Source organism: Monosiga brevicollis, genomic scaffold, assembly GCF_000002865.3.
Source record: "Monosiga brevicollis MX1 MONBRscaffold_5 genomic scaffold, whole genome shotgun sequence".
Taxonomy (NCBI): domain Eukaryota; class Choanoflagellata; order Craspedida; family Salpingoecidae; genus Monosiga; species Monosiga brevicollis.
In genome coordinates, this window is record NW_001865042.1 from 719,382 (window position 1) to 737,355 (window position 17,974).

Below are 17,974 nucleotides of genomic sequence, written 5' to 3' on the forward strand. Positions count from 1 at the left end.
TGACAAGAGAGAACCCGAGTCAGAGGGACGAGAAGGGTGGATACAAACATGGAGATATGGGCGCCGATACAGCCTCGGGGACGTTGAACCCAGACACAGCCACACAAAAGAAAAATGCTTACGACCGGTCTTGACATGATTCTATCGCCTGGTCCCTGGCCTTGGTTGTAGCTCTACTGCGAGCCCGGCAAGTACCAGGATGAACGTGGTCAAAGCTCGTGCAAGCTTTGCCCCAAAGGGTTCTTCAACCCGTACACAGGGCGCATCAATTGCGACTATTGCAGCGCTGGCCGCTTTAGTGATCGCGAAGGTGCCACGACCTGCCCAACCTGCAGACCAGGCGAGTACCAGGACAAGAGCCAAAGCTCCAGCTGTAAAGTGTGCCCACCCGGCACCTACTCCAACTGGATTGGCCGCACGAGTTGTACCAACTGCAGCGCCGGGTGGTATGCTCCCAACAACCGAACGAATCAGTGCAATGCCACCATCGATGGCTGGATGACAAGCTACGAAGGTGCCACCGAGCCCGAGACCTGCCCACCCGGGCAGATCACTCAAGGGGTGGCCAGCAGGTCCTGTCGTAACTTCACCAACGGCGAAGGCGGCATCGATGAGGGCTACCCCGTCGTCTTCCTTGACTATCCCTGCCCCGCTGGTCAAATCGTCAACGCGTCCCACCCCCAGCGCAAGTGTATGAAGTGCCCGCCCGGTACATATCAGCCGTATACGGGTCGCACCGAGTGCTACGAGTGTCCAGACGGCCGATTTTCCGATCACTATGGCATGCGTACCTGTGCCAGCTACAACCGCATCCCCAGCGGCTATTATCTGGACCCTAATATCACGCTCAACAAGACAAGCGATTACCCCCATACACCCTGCCCTGCCAACACGTATCGTCGTTGGGACTTTAGCCTCAGCAACTGTGTAGATTGTCCGGCCGGCTCGTCATCACCGCCCGGGTCCGGGTTGTGCATCTCAGATGTGCCTCGTGGATGCGTGCCGGGCGAGTACTGGACAGGCTCGAGCTGCAGTGCCTGCCCCCATGGATACTTCACCGATCAGGCTGACGCCGTGGTCTACAACCGTGTATGGCAGTGTGTTCCGGGCCAGCACCAAAATGTTAGCTATACCACTTCCTCAGATCGCATCTGCACCGCATGTGAGCCGGGAAAGTATCAAGACCAATCGGGCTCCACAGCCTGCAAGTCCGTCAGTGTGTCCAGCTACGACTACACGGATTATTACGGTGCTTACTATCCAAGCAAGGCACAGTATTGCTTGCCTGGTACCTACGCCCATGAATGGGTGGCGGAAAAGCCGGCCGATTGTCGCGCCTGTCCCGAGGGCAAGTACCAGGACCAATGGCATCAGCCCTCCTGCAAAAATACCACCATCTGTCTTCCCGGCCAGTATCAGGTCACAACTCCATCCGTTCGACGGGATCGCCGCTGCTACGACTGCCCAGAAGACCGCCTTACCCCGTTTGAAAATGAACTTCGCTGTGACTACCCTGAGCTATGTCCATCCGGGTGGGGTGTGGTGAGTCTTGTGTTGTGACTGAGGCTTCTGCTTCCTCCGTTCTCGTGCTCATGCCATTGGGCCTTGCCTTTGCTCGTTTCGCTATCCATGCAAAACGGTTGACGGTTGACGAGCAGACACAAGAGTTTACGACATCTTCCGAGCGTGTTTGTGCACCTTGCGTTTTGGGTGTGACCTACAACGACGATCCTGACGGTGGCGTTTGCAAGGTATGGTATGGGCTGCAAGACGAGACATGACAAATGTGCATGTTGCTGAACCGCGGCGCCATCTCGTCAAGCTGATGTATCTCAGTATCTCAACATGTCTCATGATTCGTGTGCTCCTCGTCTCGTTTATGGTCTGGAGTAGCCCGTCAACGCGAGTTGCCCTCCTGGCACAGGGTATCTGGCCGAGCCCACACTGTACAACGACCGGTCCGTTTCGACTCTTTCATGCGCAGGCATCCTCGCACATCTCGTATGGTGCCACCCTAATCCTTTCCTTGCATCTCAATTGTCGCTGTTATCCCGCTTGCGCTATCGTAGAGCGTGTTACGAGTGCCCCTCCAATGCTTTCAAACCCCACTGGGGCGATGAGAACTGCACGCACGCAACCATTTGCGATGTGCGCGAGCGCGAGACAACGCCCATCACCCCCACCAGCGATCGGGTTTGGTACGTTGTGCCTACCAATGAATGTCAACCTCCCCCAACTCGGTGTCAGCACGGTGATAACCTGATCTTGGGTGGCTTCAGCACGTCTCGCTACTACTGTCAGAATACGGTGGATGACTTTGGCCTGGACTGTGAATGTCGCTCTGGCTGCCGAGACTGCTACAAATCTCCTTCCGGTGATGATTATCTTCTCGTACGTCCCCGCGCAGACAACTTCTGCTGGGACAGGAGCACAAGCCTCAGGATGCCTGCTTGCCTAAGTGTGTCCAACCTTGATCTCATTGCGATCATCACCATCATCATCTCTAGCTGCGCACCAATGGTGCCCCTTCTTCAGAGGCCACCACCAAGCATCCCATATGCTTCAAGGCCGACAATTACACGTCCGATTTCACCGAGCAAGACATTGTGAACAGCTGCAGCATCGCGTGCCGACAAGATGCTGAATGCAACGGCTTTCAAGTTTATCCACGCACAGCAGACGCCACCCTGCGTGGCAGTTGCTGCCTCAAAGCCTCGTACGCCAAGCCTCTATCTACTGTTGCGTGCCGTTCTACCCCTCTGTTGCCTCAATCAGTGCTCATGACTAATGACTATTGGTGTTTGCTTGGTGATTATTGATTGGCTTTGAAACCATGCCAGCTTTGATCCAAACGCCATCTCGGACGAAGATGGGGCTGACTTTTACGAAATGGAAGGCTGCATCAGATGTCATGACGAGCATTATCTTGACGGCCAAGTTTGCCAGCCCATGTCCCAGTTGCCGGGGCTCGGGTACAACGTACGTTGGGTGAAAACCCGGGCTTTATCGTGGTTGTGAAGCAAATATGTTGCAGCCGATCTTTTGGCCCTTTTGACAATGGTGTCGTCCAATGTGGAGTGGTTTGAACGCAAACCATGTCTTCATCGCTTCTTACGCTTGCAATCACCCCCTTGGGTTGTGCTTACTATTATATCGTGGTTTCAGGAGCTGACCTTTGCTGTCCCCATCAACTTCCCGGGCAATCAAACTTTGACACACGTGAACATCACGCGTCGGGAGGGGTATTCATACACATTTGCCATAACCGAGGTGCAATCAGCCATTTTGGCGCCCGAAGACCTCATTATTGATCCCAACACGGGAGCGATTACGTGTACATCAGATTTGGCCACCATTGGGCAGGTCGTTTTTACCGTGCAGATTCAGGACAATCAGTCTGTCTGCTTCCTTCTTGATGAAGACGGCTCGCCCACCAAGCTGCTGAGCGGCTGCACCCTCGACATTGAGTTTGATATGACGGTGGTGGGTTTCCTCTCGTGCCCCGATGACATCATCTTTTACATTCCTCTAGCCGATACCGAGGCCTTGATTCAGTGGCAAGAGCCACTCATTCCAGCGACCGCCACCAGCGTCAACGTCACCCTGAACAACAACCAGACGGTCTTTGAAGCTGGTACTTATGAGGTGCGACCTGCTACGACCCATACTTATTTTTTTTTTTATCTTTTATCTTTTTTCTCTTTTCTCTTTTCTCTTTTCTTTGTAAGCCTGGTATTGCGTCAAGCTTGCGCTCACGTGTGCCACTCCTGTGCTTGCCTTTCGAGCAGATTATCTATCAAACGACACCTCTCTACAACAACGATGTTCTCAACTGCACATTTTCCGTGCTGGCCATCAACGGGTTCCGTCGCAACGTGTCATATGTGCGGCACGAGTCCACGGCAAACATTGCTGTGGATCACGTCCTGGAGGGCACCGCCTATGACCGCCGCGTAAGTACATATATTATGCCATGAGGCAGCAAGCCTCAAGCAGCTCAGTCTGCGCTGGCGTCCATTGGCTTGTATTGTGTTTTCTGGATTGAGTTGTAATCTGATACTTTTTTTTTTTTGTAGGTCCTGCTGCCCGAAGCCTTTTACGGTGATTTGAACCGAGCCAGCTTTGCCTACGGCGTGTATAGTCCCAATGAGAAGCCTTTCACGGTCTTTCAAGCTGATGGGGTAGAGGCACGCGTTCACATTCGGCTGGCTTGGTGTGCCAGTGGCACCATGTTTGATGCGAGTCAACTGGTGGCTACAGAGCCGCAGATTCAGTTTGCAGGCTCGGATATCGAATTTGAAGATCTTGGCTCAGGCGTGGCAAGTGACTCAAGCTGTTTGCTAATTTGGGCCCGCTCGGCTCCAATTGTTGACGCCGTCTCTTTCCCACGCATTGATATTATTCTTCCGCTGTCTGAGGTGTTCAACTCCAACGAAACGCGCGCCCGCCGCTCCACCGGTGAAGTGGCCCTTTATGCACCAGTGGCTCCTAGCGCCATTTTCCTGCAGCAGACGCCCATCAATAATCAGGATATGAGCAGAGCTAGTTCATTGCTCGTGTTGGATGATATTGTGGCGCCTTCATGGGTGGGGTGCCCCGTCGCCCCCATCGAGGTCAACATGCCGGCAGGTAGGTTTGCCCGTCCTCGCCAACACCTCTGCTGGCCTACCCAACTAACACACTCTTTGCCATATTGGGTAGGCTTGGATCAGGTGCAAGCCATCTGGATTGAACCACAGGCCAAAGACAACGTTGGTATCTCGAGGATCGATGCGACCTTTCGACCCGGAGACAACTTCTCGTGGATAGGCAATCCCTACCAAATTGTGTACACTGCCTACGATTTGTCAGAGCAGAGCGCCGAATGCCGGTTTGATCTTCAAATTAACTACAATGTCAACGCGTACGAGGTTGTGAGCCCCATGCCCGCCATGTTCAGTCGCTCGGTGACTGGCCTGATTGGGCTGCCCTTTGCTGACGATGAGCAGCAGCTTCTTGATGTGGCTGCTGATAGCCTTGCCTTTGTGAGTAACCTCAATGGCAGCAACGCGCTAGAGCTACACCTGAACGCCGGTTCAGATGATCTCATTGAGGTTCGCAAGCGTGCAGACACCCAGTTTGCCCAGGTGCGTCGCGCGGTTTATGTGATGGTCCCAACAAATGTCGCTTTCATCCTGATTCATTTGAAGGAAGGGGAAGTATTTTTTTCCCCCTTTTTCGTGTCTGTTGGCTGTGCCCTTGTCGCCGATCCAACGATTGATGTTTGCTCACGACTTTTGTGTGCACAATGACACATTATTGCAGTTTGTCGTCAACCTTGATTGGACGATCGAGTCGACTGAGGTGGTCACGTTGCCGCATCAGCTGACGCTAGCTGCCGAGCTTGAGTTTGAACAGTATCGACTGCCCTCAGGCGTCGTCGCGGGAAGTGACACGCTGCGCAGCGTGGAGCTCCTCTACGATGCCACGTGCCACATTGACATTTTGGCAGGACGCATTCAACTCACCGCCCTGTCAAGTGCTTTCACCCATGGGTTTTTCTTCCGGAATTTGATTGTGCGCATCAAGTACCCGCTGGGCCTGGAAAACTACGACAACATCACTGATATTCTCAACGGAACCGTGCGCTCGTGGTCTCTATCTCCGGATAGCATTGTGGCGCTCCGTCATCGAGTGGATGCCGAGTTTGTCGAGTCATATGATGCAGAGGTGAACGAGCCCTTTGTTTTGGTTTATGACAACCAAAAGCCCACTTTCTTGAGTTGCCCCTCGAGTGCCGCCACCCGTGCACCGATTAATGTGTCGTTTGCAACCTTCAATTGGACCGAACCCGCCATCACGGATAATCGCCCCCTCGGGTTGCGCCTGAGTTACACTGCATTCTATGATGACGGACCCTTTGAGGGCAATATCAGCAACCCCATGCAGGTACCCATTCGCGATCCCGATTCCCCACCACTCACGGTACAGTATCGAGCCCGTGATGAGTATGGCAATTTTGCCCTGTGCAATTTCACGTTGCGCGCACAAGACGGCCAACCGCCCAACGCCGTTTGTCCGCAAGATCTGGAGTATACCCTCCTGCCTGGCCGTGCCGAGTACGATGTTCCCTACAGTGCTTGGCGGCCCACCACCACCGATAATGCCGACTTGGCTGTCGTGGTCCTTCAACCCGAGGCTGGTGCCTCCATGCCCCTCCCCACAGGCGCTCACGAGTTTGTTGTGGTAGTTCAAGATGCTTGGGGCAACAATGGCTCGTGCACTGGTACCGTCACCATCATTGACGAGGAAGCGCCCAACGTCATCTGCCCCTCTAACGTCGTGGCCTTTGTAACAGCCAACGACGAGGGTAATGCAACCTGGGATGCCCCCGTTGTGGTGGATAATGCTGGTGCCGAGGGCCTCACTTGGACCTCGGAAGTAGCCAACGGAAGCTCCTTTGGCCTCGGCAGCCATCTCGTGCGCATCGATGCATATGATGCGAGTGGAAACAAGGCATCTTGCCAGTTTGCCGTCACCATGCAGCGCCCTGCTGCATCGACTGGTGCAGATCCCGCTGCCGTGCGCGGTGCGGCAGCAGGTGGCGGCGTTCTCATTGTCGTGGTAATTATTTTAATGGTGGTGGTACGGCGCCAGTACCTGAAGAGCCGCCGTCCAGCCGATTGGAAGGACATCTTCTCAATGATCGACCAGCTGAACAGTGGTGCCGTGGGTGAGGATGGTCCTCGCGTACCCCGCGAATTGGGACGCAGTCATGTCAAGTTACTGGATGAGCTTGGGCGCGGTGCATTTGGTATCGTTTACAAAGCACTGCTGGAAGAGCCTGGCATGCCGGGCTATATCGTGGCTTGCAAGTCGCTCCATGAGGCCAACCAAGGCGGTGCCATGCGCGAGCTTTTGGAGGAAGCGGCCGTGACCGCGCAGTTTGTACATCCCAACGTCGTGCACCTTATTGGCGTCGTGTCTGTGGGCAAGCCACTGCTTGTGGTACTGGGCTTTTGCGAGCGTGGCAGTTTAAAATCATATCTGGAGGAGAACGGGCCCATGGTATCCGATGAACAGCGCGCATACTTTGCCTTTCAGTGTGCCTCGGGTATGGAGCATGTGGCATCCTTTGGCTTTATCCATCGCGACATCGCGGCGCGTAACATCTTGTTGGCCAGTGATCTGAGCTGTAAAGTCTCTGATTTTGGTCTAGCCCGCGAGTCGCCCAACACAGATGACTCGCACGCCGCCTACTACCGCTCGCGCTCCGGTAACTTGCCCGTGCGTTGGTCGGCTCCTGAGGCGCTCGAGGATCAAAAGTTCTCACATGCCTCGGACTCATGGGGCTTCGGTATCCTCATGTATGAGATTTACACCGATGCAGAGATGCCGTACAAGGGGTGGAGCAACCAACGCGTCTGGGTCGAGGTGTCCGCCGGCTTTCGGCTGCCGCGACCTGAGACTTGCCATGAGAGCGTTTATGAGATCATGATGGATTGTTGGATGCATACGCCAGCAGATCGCCCCACCTTCTCGGACATCGTTTTTGAGTTGCGCGGTGTGTTGGAGGGTGTGTTCAACTTTGATGTTGATGACAGTGCCAAGAGCAGTGGATACTTGGACGTCAATGATGCCGAGAGTGGCTACGAAAATCGCACCCTTCTCAAGTCCTTGGTCAGCCACTTCACCCTGGGCAAGCGGGGCAAGGGCGACAAAAAGGGGGCTACGGGCAACAAACGGTTTAGCCTGCACCGCAAGTCTACTCTGAACGACGAGAGTGACATGCAGTTGCACAATTTGTCAGAGGAGGCTGGCGACGAGCCAGAGGAGGTTCGGCGTGTCACCGCTGTCAACGACCCCGATGCGCTGTATGACATGGGTGCTGGCTCAGACTTTGGTGAGGACGACGAGGAGTCGGTATCTTATGCTTATGCTACAGCAGGAGCTGGCAAAGAGAAGGTGTCCTACGAGCTCGCAAGCGGCGTGCATAATGACCCAGAGGCCATCTACGATGCTGGTCAGGCATTGGAAGAGCCCGATACGATGGGCTTCCATGCCAATGCTTTGCTCAATGACGACATTTATTCCAACGAAGGGCGACCCAGCGGGCCGGCGATGGTAGCCCCAGTGGGTCGTGCCGCAACCGAGTACCAAGTTGGCCGTCGCGTTCGCGTGCAGGGCTATGCCTGCCAGGGTACCTTGCGATACTATGGACCCCACCAAAGCAAGCCTGGCAAGCGCTGTGGCGTTGAGCTCGACGAACCTTTGGGTCTGAACAATGGCACTGTCGCGGTACGTCACAAGTCAAACACGCAGTGCAGGCGGGTGGTATGCTCGGAAAGAGAGAGGAGGGAGAGGGAGAGGGATGGCGGCTTTCGGCTTTTGGCTGGCAAATTTTTTTATTTTTTTTTGAACTCACATTCACATGTAAATTTTTTATGTTGGATAACGCTGCAGGGCCACAAATATTTTGAATGCGCTCCTTCGCACGGTGTGCTGGTCGTGCCGTTGCGAGTAGAATTTTTGGACTAGGTGCGCAACTACCACTTGAATTTTACCCGAGTTGTGGGTGTGTGCCACATGGCCCCGCAAACACCTTGTTTGCAAATTGGATACTAGGCATTTTGTGCCTGGTGTTTTTTTGTTCTTGTCTCTGCTGTTGTTGATGTGACTCTTCCTTTAGGTTCGTTTGTATAATTGTGTATATGAGGTTCACCTCACCTATCAATCCCTTTTTGATGGCTCGCTCCCATCCTGGTTGTTTTTGTGTTGGGTGTTTGATTGCTTTTTGGTTTGTATGTCATTCATTTCACTCCGTCGTGCCTCCGATTCATTTGTTCATGCCCTTGCCTCTTCGTGCCTCTGTTCGTTTATCTCTCTGCGTGGCGTTCGCCCGCAGCTTTCCTATTTTTTTCTTCTTCTTCTTTTTTTTTTTTTTTCTCTGCATGTTGCGCTGCTCGTTTTGAGTGGCAATTTTGAACATAGACTTTGCGGGTGAGCTGCTGCTGGAGCAATGTGGTATTTGATGCTGCGGGTTGGTTGGTGTTGATCATCTACACACCCAGCGCACCCCATATTGCTTTGCTGCAAATCTGCCTGTGTGTTGTTTCCGCTGAATTTTCTTTGCTCGATTGATGATTTGTTCTGGAGGCTTTTTTTCTCTCTCCCTCTCTCTCTTGACGACAAAAGACTTGGGCTGGTCCGAGTCTCCGTGCTGTAGCGTTTGCAGGCTAGCCGCGTCCTTGTCGTGGCTGACATGTAAATTGGATTTTACCACTTCTCCCTTTCCCCGCATCAAAACAAGAAAGAGGCAAAAGGCACAAGCAGAGACACGCATGCTGCGCCAAACAAGCCACTAGCATTTTGCCACAGACACCTTGCGCATCAATCACTCGCTCACCCTCACCCTCCCTCCCTATCTATCGATCAACATGACTTGTTTCTACCTTTGGCCGAATCTGAATCTGTTGTGTTATGCAACAGTACCATCAGCACATCAAATAGTAGCACATTAATGTCAGACACTCGGTGTGTGTGTGCGTGTGTGTGTGTGTGTGGCATTTGGTTTGGACTGTCGTCGGGATTAGGTCATCCTGGCGCTGAAGCAGTGTGCACTGGGGGGTAGCCGCAGCAGCGGATACCTGTGGTTGAATTGGTTCCTGCAAACGAGTCAACGCCAAGTTTTCAACAGGACTGGGTGGACGCGGCTGCGGCATCGCTCGTCCAGGAAAATGCCTAGTTTTGTGAGCCTCAACACTGCGCGCGGGCGCGAAACGCTCGCTCACGCTACCGTGAGTGGTAGGTCTAGCGCTTTGGGCGGATTCGGGGCTGCGGCCGGTGACTGACCGGCCAAACCGACTTCTTGTCGCAACCTTATCAATTGGGACTGACCCTATGACATGGCACAACAGGGCTAGAGGTGGAGGCGGCTGATGATAGCCAGGCAGGCCATCCTTTTTTGCCGCGGCTCGAAGACCAGATGGCATTGCTGCAGCGTCAAATGCTTCGACTTGCAGCTGAGTCGGATGGTGCATCTGCCACTGGTGGGGTGGCGGCAACGAATCGGGCGGACGAAGATGCGTGAGTTGTTGGCTTTCAACTTGCATCTCCCAGCACTCTTTGGGCCTCTTCACACACCGAATGGATCACGTCGGAACGTTGAGTGCATCACCTCACTTCTCTTTCAAATCGACCTGAACAGAGAGCCTAGCAGCAACGATGAAGAGGCCTGGTCTGATAGCGATGGTGGCTCCGAGCAGGGGTCAGAGGTGCATGCAACCCGATCAGAGGCTGGGGCTACACCCGACCAGCGGGGAAACAAACTTTACTTCGAGGCGCAGTAAGTGCACGAGGGAGGTCGAAGTTTGCCTTGGCTGCAGTCTCTGTCAGGCAACTCACAGCATTTTACGTGGCTGGGCCTTGACGTTGAAGAGGGCAATGGTATACTGCGTACAAGGATATCCTGCTCTCCCGCGCAGAGCGCGGAAACGATGTGGCAACGAGTGAACTGCGCGCACTTGCTGCTGCGCCACATCGGCCTTGGGCTTTTTTCCTCCTTTCCGGTGGGCACTTTGCCGGCGGTATTGTGCGTGATAATCAAGGTAAGCTGAGGCCATGGCCTGGCACTTGTATGAGATCCAGAAGAGAAGAAAGAGCGGGGACGACTTGCTTCCTCGTGCATAACAGTGTGGGCCTGCAAGTATCAACACTGTTGTTTGCTTCACAGTGACGCTGCACAAGTGCATTCATCGCTACGTGGTGCGTGCCAAGCGCGGCACGGTGCAATCCGTGCGAGACGCCAAATCTGGAACCAGCGCCCCAAAGTCTGCTGGCTCAAACTTGCGCCGATACAACGTACGCCATCGATATGCACCCTACCCGACCCCAAGACCGCCTGATCTCCAAGCGGGCACTCACAGGAGCCCGTGCCTGTCTTGACAGGAGGCTCAGCTGCGACAAGACATTTTAAATTTGTTGCAGCGCTGGGCCACAGATATAGCCGAGTGTGAGGTAGGCTGCCCAAGCTCTCCGATTGAAGTAGCAGAGGGCATCGAGTTCCTGTGTCCCGCCAGCAGAAGCAGGCTGCACATGTGTGCTCGTTTTCGTTTTCTCTTTTTTCGGAGGCAACTTGGGGCTGCATTCATTTGCCTCTTGCCTGGGCTGGACTACACACATAGTTGATTTTTCACCACACGTCCGTGCACAACCGCAACTTTATATTTGCGAGCAAAACGGCACAGCGCCAGCAAGCTCATGCGCCGGGTAAGTGCTTTGAGAGCCAGACACCTGTGTTGGTGATCGGGATCAACCAGCCGAGTCCGTAGTCGCTTATGCCTTGCCGTTTAGGTTTGATTCCCATTGATGATCCGCGAGTACGCAGTCTACCCTTTGTGAGCAATCGACCTACGCTGAAGGAGATTTTGCGCTGCTACACGGTCTTGACCCGCGTGGAGGAATTAGCGCAGCCGCCTCGCGCATACACGGAGCAGGACAAGGGCACCGAGGCCGATATGGCCGGGGACAATGGCTCGGCAAATGAGGTGACGGGAGGCGCCCTGCCCAAGAGCCAATTGGGTGCTGCGGTCGAGGCCGCGCATGCCGCTGCCCAAGACGCGGTTGGCGAGGCTGCTGGCTCGGCACCGCCCGCCACAAGCAATGACTCAGCCCCTCTGGGCCTATTGGGTCTGGTGGAGAAAGGTGACTGGGTTGGATTTCTGCGTCTTTTGGGCTTTGCACCCTCGGACTTTCCGATTCACTACAAAGGCCAAGAGGAGGAGCTGACGTTACAAGAACTTCACCTCTTTGAGATCCGTCAACCTCGCACTGGTGTCGATATTGAAGAGACAGATGCGGATGGCGCTTCGGCGTTGCATGTCGCAGCGAGCAAGGTCAGGGCTAGAATTCATTGTGCTGGCCAACTCGGGCACCGGCCCCAGGCCTTTAGCATCAGGCTCACAATCACTTGCACTTGATGGATTTTGCTTGCAGGGGTACACGGACATGGTACGGCTGCTTCTAGAGCTGGGCGCGAACTTGAGCCAGCTCAACGCGCGGGGGCATACCCCTTACGACGTGGCAGCCAACAAGGAGGTCAGCTTTGCTTTTTTTTTTTTTTTTTTTTTTTGTGATTAATAATAATTATAATTTACCCAGCTGAAGGCTGGGCAGCGCGTTGCTTGACAATCCGGTCTCCCTCACGTTTGGCAGATTCGCAATTTGATTCGTCGTTACCTGGCATTTGCACCACAACAACACGAGCTATCCGCCTGCCACGTCCCCTCGGTTTTGGCTTTTGAAGTACGTGTGCATGTTGGTCTAGTTGCTTGGAAGGGTTCAGATCAGATTGCTGGCCCACGTGCGAACAGGGCGACCCTACTGTACTTTATGGACTACGCTGCTGCTCGCTTATTGAAATGTTGGCCTCTGCAGACTGAAGAGAGGCAACGCGCAACTCGCAAGACCAAGGCAGCCTCGGTGAGTGGCCGGAACGCGAGTGTGATTTAGCGTCGTGGAACATTCTTCCATCGCATGCCCCGTGTTCATGTGTGCGCGTGCCTGCGTGTACGTCTGACCCCTGCTTGGGCTGCGCAGACGCGTCAAAAGCTCAAGGAGCGGGCTGCAGAGCGCAAGAAGGTGAGTCGGCCACCTGCCATGGCAATATCTGCTTGCAAGGTTAAGATCATGATTCACGAAATGACTGGCCGACGCTCTACGTCAGGTGGTTGCAGAGGCGGCAGCGACGCCTAAACCAATGTCGGCGCTTGATCGCGCTAGTTCGGCTGCCTTGGCTCGAGAGCGACGCGCGGCTGCGGCTTTGGCGCGGTTACGTGGAACGGGGGCCACCACTGATGTAAGCTCCCGCTGAGGTTGTGAGACCCCCAAACGATGAATGACTTCCCAAAGGGAGACAGGTTGGAAATCAAAAGCCAAAGCATTCACCATTTCTCATGTCGGCTGCTCGTCGGGTATTTGTGCAAAAAAAAAAAAAAAAAAAAAAAAAAAAAAAAGGCTTCGGCTGAGAGCGATGGCCAAGGCCACTGTGCGTTGTGTGGCAAGCCTTTGGTTCGGGGCCAGAAAGACAGCCCGGTGTTTGAGCGATTGGAATTTTGCTACTGTAGCATGGAGTGCCTGCGTCGGCATCGAGCCCTCCTATCCAAGTAGCTTCCGCGCATCGCGACTGCACATGAGCGTGCACGTGGCAGCAACATCCGTTATCCCAAGCATGCGTGCCGGCTTGTGATGGCACGAAATTATTGTTTCTTTGCTTCGTGCTGAGGTGGATTGACTCTCCCATCAAGGGTGTTGGAGACTGCACGGAAGGCGCCCTCCATGTCCATCGATCCTTAACCTCTTTTACGAATTGACCACCAGATCCAATCATTCGCCAATCGACAGTCAGCTGACATGGTCAGTCGAAAATTCTCAGCACAGCAGGGCTTGATGCCATTTTGGCTCTGATACCAGACCCCTCTCCCCAACTGGTCTCTAGATACATTGGATAGTAAGCCAAAGGAAGAGGAAGAGGGTTGTTTGTGGTCTCGCTGGTTGCTGGCTCGTTTGCTTGCTTGCTTGCACGCTCACCACAGTCATGCATGCTGGCATGAGCTTGGACAACTCCCAAGGGTGCCAAACAGCAGAACGACGAGATGAGTCTCGCGCTGTGCCGCGCCATCTTGGTCAGTGGAGAGTATCCGCCCGTGCGCACATGACAAGACTGACCGACCGGTGGGCCTCCAACCGTCGCAGACGCTTGTCCAAGCTCCGCTCAGATGGTCCGCTTCTTTAAACACCGCACAGTATGGACAGTACTCGTGGTGCCTACCGTTATGTGGCGGTTAGGAAAAGTGGCCGCTTGGGTGTCCGCTGACACGCCAACGGGCATCATGCAAGACCGTTGCACTGACATGCTGAAAGAACGGTCAGGATCCAAACAAAATACGAGCTGGTCGTCGTCCGGTCTTTTGACCCCAAGCCCAAGCTCACAACGGAATGCGACAACCGAATGTGACAATGGTATCCGGCCCAACGACCAAAGGCGACCAAGGCATTCGCGTGACTGACCAACAACCCACCATCTCATCCCATCCCATGTTGCTGGTTCAGGCTAACCGCGAGCCGTTCCCCCACCCATTCCCCACTCGTTCCCCACCCACCCTCACTGACAAAATCAGCCCCCTCGAGGTTGTCAACCGCCATTGCGTATTCCGCCAAGGCTGGCACTGCGGCCCAAGCCTGCCTTGCCAAGGCCCCGTATCCTCCTCCTTTTCCTGAGCGTGGCGTGCATTTTCATCTCCCGCCAGCTCCTTGATACCTCTGGTCATCCCCTTGCTCAACTACAGACGCCCAATCCAGAGACGGCTCGAGCTCCTCCCAGCTCCTGGGTCTCAGACTGCACTTTGTTGCATTTGCTTGCTCCTGACCGACCGACGCCATGCTTCCAATGACTGGCTGTGCATTGCCCGAGCCCAGCGTGGTGCGCCCGCGCTCGTTGGGAGAGCCAAGTCGTCCGCATGTGCCCAGCGTCTTTGGCTACCGCTCGCTTGGACGCCGCCACTTGGACAGCGCCAGCTCCATTTGCTCCTCGACTTCCTCCCTCAACTCCTCCGGCAGCGAAGATGATCTCACTTTTGCGGCCTGGGACACCTCCCTTCGTGAGAAAGACGATGTCTTCCAGCTCCCCAACCTGCGCCTCAACACCATGGCCCCCGACTTTCACCCTACTGCTGTGGCCCAAGGCTCAACCACCCTGATCCGTCCCAACCCGGTCGTCGCCTCGGCACCGATCGCGGTTGGCCTTTTGGAACACTTGCCTGCCGATGCCGAGCTCACCTCGAGCGAGATCAAGCATGCGCTTCCATCCTGGATGTGCGTCGAGGTCTGCGACATCAAGTTTAAGAAGACCCGACGCGGCTGCCGCGGCCACCGCAAGAACCGCCGCCGCCACCAGCCGGGCGAGGACAATGACGAGACCCTTGACCTCTAAATGGAAGTGAGGTCTTGGACACCTCCAGCAACTTGCCCAAGCTGCTTCTGCTTCTTTTTCTTCTTTTTCTTCTTCTGCTTCTTTTTTGGTTTCTTCCCCTTTTTTTTTCCTTTTGATGTTTTGATGCATTGGTGTTTTTGTTTTTCTCTTGGTTTTCCCCGCGCGTGCGCCCTGTTTCACGCTCCCCACACGCACACACCCCTCTTTTAAAAGTCCCAATTGTTGGTCCTAAGCGCCTGTCGTGGCTACGTGCCATGGCCCCCCTTTTCGGTTGAGGCTGGAAAGGACTTGAGAGCCGATATTTGTTTCTGGGTCATGCCGCCCTCCTCGCATCATTCGTGAGGAGTTGGGCGCATCCCAAAAGCGCACGCTTACTATTCATAACGAGACAGATAGTCCCGCGTCATGTCTTGCCCGTAGCTGAAGAAGCCGCCCATTTGGTTGATACACCACTTTGCTTCTCTAGTCAATTAAACGACTCATAATGCTAATCTGTGTCAATCTCATTGTGCAGAACACTTGGTTTTGCTCACCTTGGCCCGACGCGCACGCCATACTGTCGGCTACAACCGTCAAACAAATTGGTCATGACCAAGCTGTGCAACAGTGTGTCACCGAAACACGCGAATGCTGTTGTTCTTGCAAGCTAGTAAATACAGCACGAGGAGCAGAATCCGCTGTGTTAGCAAAACTGTTGATGATGATCAGTGAGGGCTGGCATCGAAGCAATCTGGTTGCTACAACTGGCATACCTGTTACAAAGCAGTCCGCATGGTAGTCAAATTTGATGGCAATGAGCTCGTCTGGGTGTGGGAAGACCTAACAAACATGATGACCACACCGTGACTTGTGCGGTGCTGCTGGAGTCAAAACGGCGAGCGTCGCACTCACCTTGACGCAGGTACCAGTGCTGGTACACCACAGGCGCACGGTGTGATCACTGCAGATGGAGGCTAGCCGCGTGCCCGTCGCGTTGAACATCACCTGTCAAAACATCTTGATCAGCTTCTCGCAAGCCTGGACAGCTACTGTGTACACACATTCTGACAAGCTCTTCTCACCTTGGAAACCTCTCCGCGATGCTCGGCGAGTTCGTGACGAAACGTAAAGGGCTCGGTGGTGTACAGGCGAATCACGCCCGTCGCCGTAGCCATGGCGCACTGCCGGCCCGAGGGGGAGAAAGCAACAGACATCACCTCCGAAGGCATCCTATTCCAGCGAAAAAAAAAAAAAGTATGAGCTGCGGCACAATCTCGTCTGCAAACCTGCTTGTCGTATTCTTTCTGAATTTTTCAAGCCTCTGGACATACTTGCAGGTGCCCGTGGGTTCACCGGTATCTGTATTCCACAAAATGGCAGTTCGATCCACAGAGCCGGAGAGGATCCAGGCACCATCAAAGCTAAGTTCGGCGCGGGAAATGGCTTCACGGTGCATCAGCAGTGTTTTAACCGGCCGACCCGTGGCCACGTTCCAGAGAATGACTGTGTGATCAAAGGAGCCGCTCAGAAGCCGCACACCGTCGGCACTGAATTGCACGCACACCACCTCGGCGGTATGACCCTGGGGACACCGGATATGGCGGCATTGACGTTGTAATGGCAGGTCATTGGCAAGCGTGAAGGCATGCACACAGACAGGCCTTCAAGGTGGTGCTGACTCAATGTGAACGTACAGCCAGCGTGTGAAGCTCATCGCCCGTGGCAAAGTCCCACAAGCGCACGGTGTGATCCAAGCTGCCGGTCGCCACCAAGTCGCCTTGTTGATCCGAGGCAACACAAAGCTAGAAGCGCAGTGTCAAAAGCACAACAATGAGACAATAAGAAGAAGATCAGAAGCACAGCGGGACTAGGGTGTAACCATTGTGATTGTGAAGGCGAGGTCAGATACAACGAGCCGGCGACTTGTATGACCAAACGCACAATTTCGCCTCGATGGCCTTTGAGCACAGCCCGACACTCTCCAGTCGCAACGCTGTGAATCTATTCGAATGACGGAAGGAGGCTATCATGAGGACTGGCGTGTGCTGGACGGAGAATTCTGGGTCCGACGTTGCGGAGCAGGCGTGGCGCAGGCCTACCCGAGCCGTGCGGTCAAAGCTAGCGCTAATGATGTGATCACTGTGAAGGAATAAAAAAAAAGCGTGGCGCAAACAAGATGAGGGGGCGCCGGTCACCAGCTGGCACACTGATTGTTGGGCGATTTGCAACGTGATTACAAAGCGTTACCAGCGCGGAAAGTTGAAAATCACGGCCTGTACGACATTTTTGTGGCCTTCAAAGACTTGAAGTTCCTCGCCGGTGGTCGTGTCCCAAAGCTACAGCAAAGTTGGCAAGAAAGTGTGCGTGAGTCTGAATCTGATGGGAGTGAGAACGTGGCACAATGCCTATTGGGGCGTGCTCACAATGCAAGTTCGGTCGTAGCTGGCGGAGACGCATCTGCGCATTGAAAAGCCACGATATTGCTCAGCCGTTGTCCAGGAGAGACAAATGCAATACCCCGTTATTTTCTAATAAGGACGGGAGCAGCCGGCCCGTACCTTCGACCATCTTTGGACACGTCAATGTTCGTCAGGGGAAGCGGGTGGGCTTTGATCACCTAGGGTAGAGAACGTGAACGAAACATTGCATATCACCGGGTCAATAAGGATGCAAGGCCTTGGCGCGCGCGCCTTTGAGGCAGTTGTACACTGCACGGAGATTCGAGTACGGACGTGTTCCTCGTGGTAGTCATCATCATGAACGGCGCTCACGCGGGCCCGCAATTCTGTGAGGGCAAGGGGTGAAATGGTGAGTGGTAAGAATTTTGGTCGCTGTGGCGGCATGGCGATAAGGAGGGGGATACATGCGCACTTTGCAAGAGTTGAAGGACTTGAGCTTTGCGTTTTTCGGTGATGAGGGGCTCGTATCGAGCTATGTCGGCCACCACGGCGTTTAAATCCGTACTGGCCATGGGGAAGCCGATAACATGGTATGAGAGAGAGAGAGGGCGGGGATACAACGACAGGG

At 54.4% G+C, this 17,974-nt stretch overlaps 3 protein-coding genes across 3 annotated transcripts; 2 read left to right on the plus strand and 1 right to left on the minus strand.

Moving 5' to 3' along the window:
- Positions 1–6,681: 6,681 nt before the first annotated feature.
- On the plus strand, positions 6,682–7,530 carry MONBRDRAFT_15557 (uncharacterized protein; the record flags this gene model as incomplete). The annotated part of the gene is made up of 1 exon (XM_001744066.1): positions 6,682–7,530. A coding segment is annotated over one exon (849 nt), but the record flags the coding sequence as incomplete, so codon positions are not given.
- A 6,886-nt stretch (positions 7,531–14,416) lies between these two features.
- MONBRDRAFT_23867 (uncharacterized protein) lies at positions 14,417–14,968 on the plus strand (the record flags this gene model as incomplete). Its single annotated transcript, XM_001744067.1, has 1 exon — positions 14,417–14,968. One exon carries the CDS (start codon positions 14,417–14,419, stop codon positions 14,966–14,968), a length of 552 nt encoding a protein of 183 aa, XP_001744119.1.
- Positions 14,969–15,553: 585 nt separating this feature from the next.
- Positions 15,554–17,561, minus strand: MONBRDRAFT_15420 (uncharacterized protein; the record flags this gene model as incomplete). The annotated part of the gene is made up of 10 exons (XM_001744255.1): positions 15,554–15,787; positions 15,842–15,952; positions 16,030–16,177; positions 16,279–16,529; positions 16,642–16,749; positions 16,889–16,948; positions 17,047–17,086; positions 17,195–17,283; positions 17,371–17,404; positions 17,506–17,561. Coding segments are annotated over 10 exons (1,131 nt in total), but the record flags the coding sequence as incomplete, so codon positions are not given.
- Between the last annotated feature and the right edge of the window lie 413 nt (positions 17,562–17,974).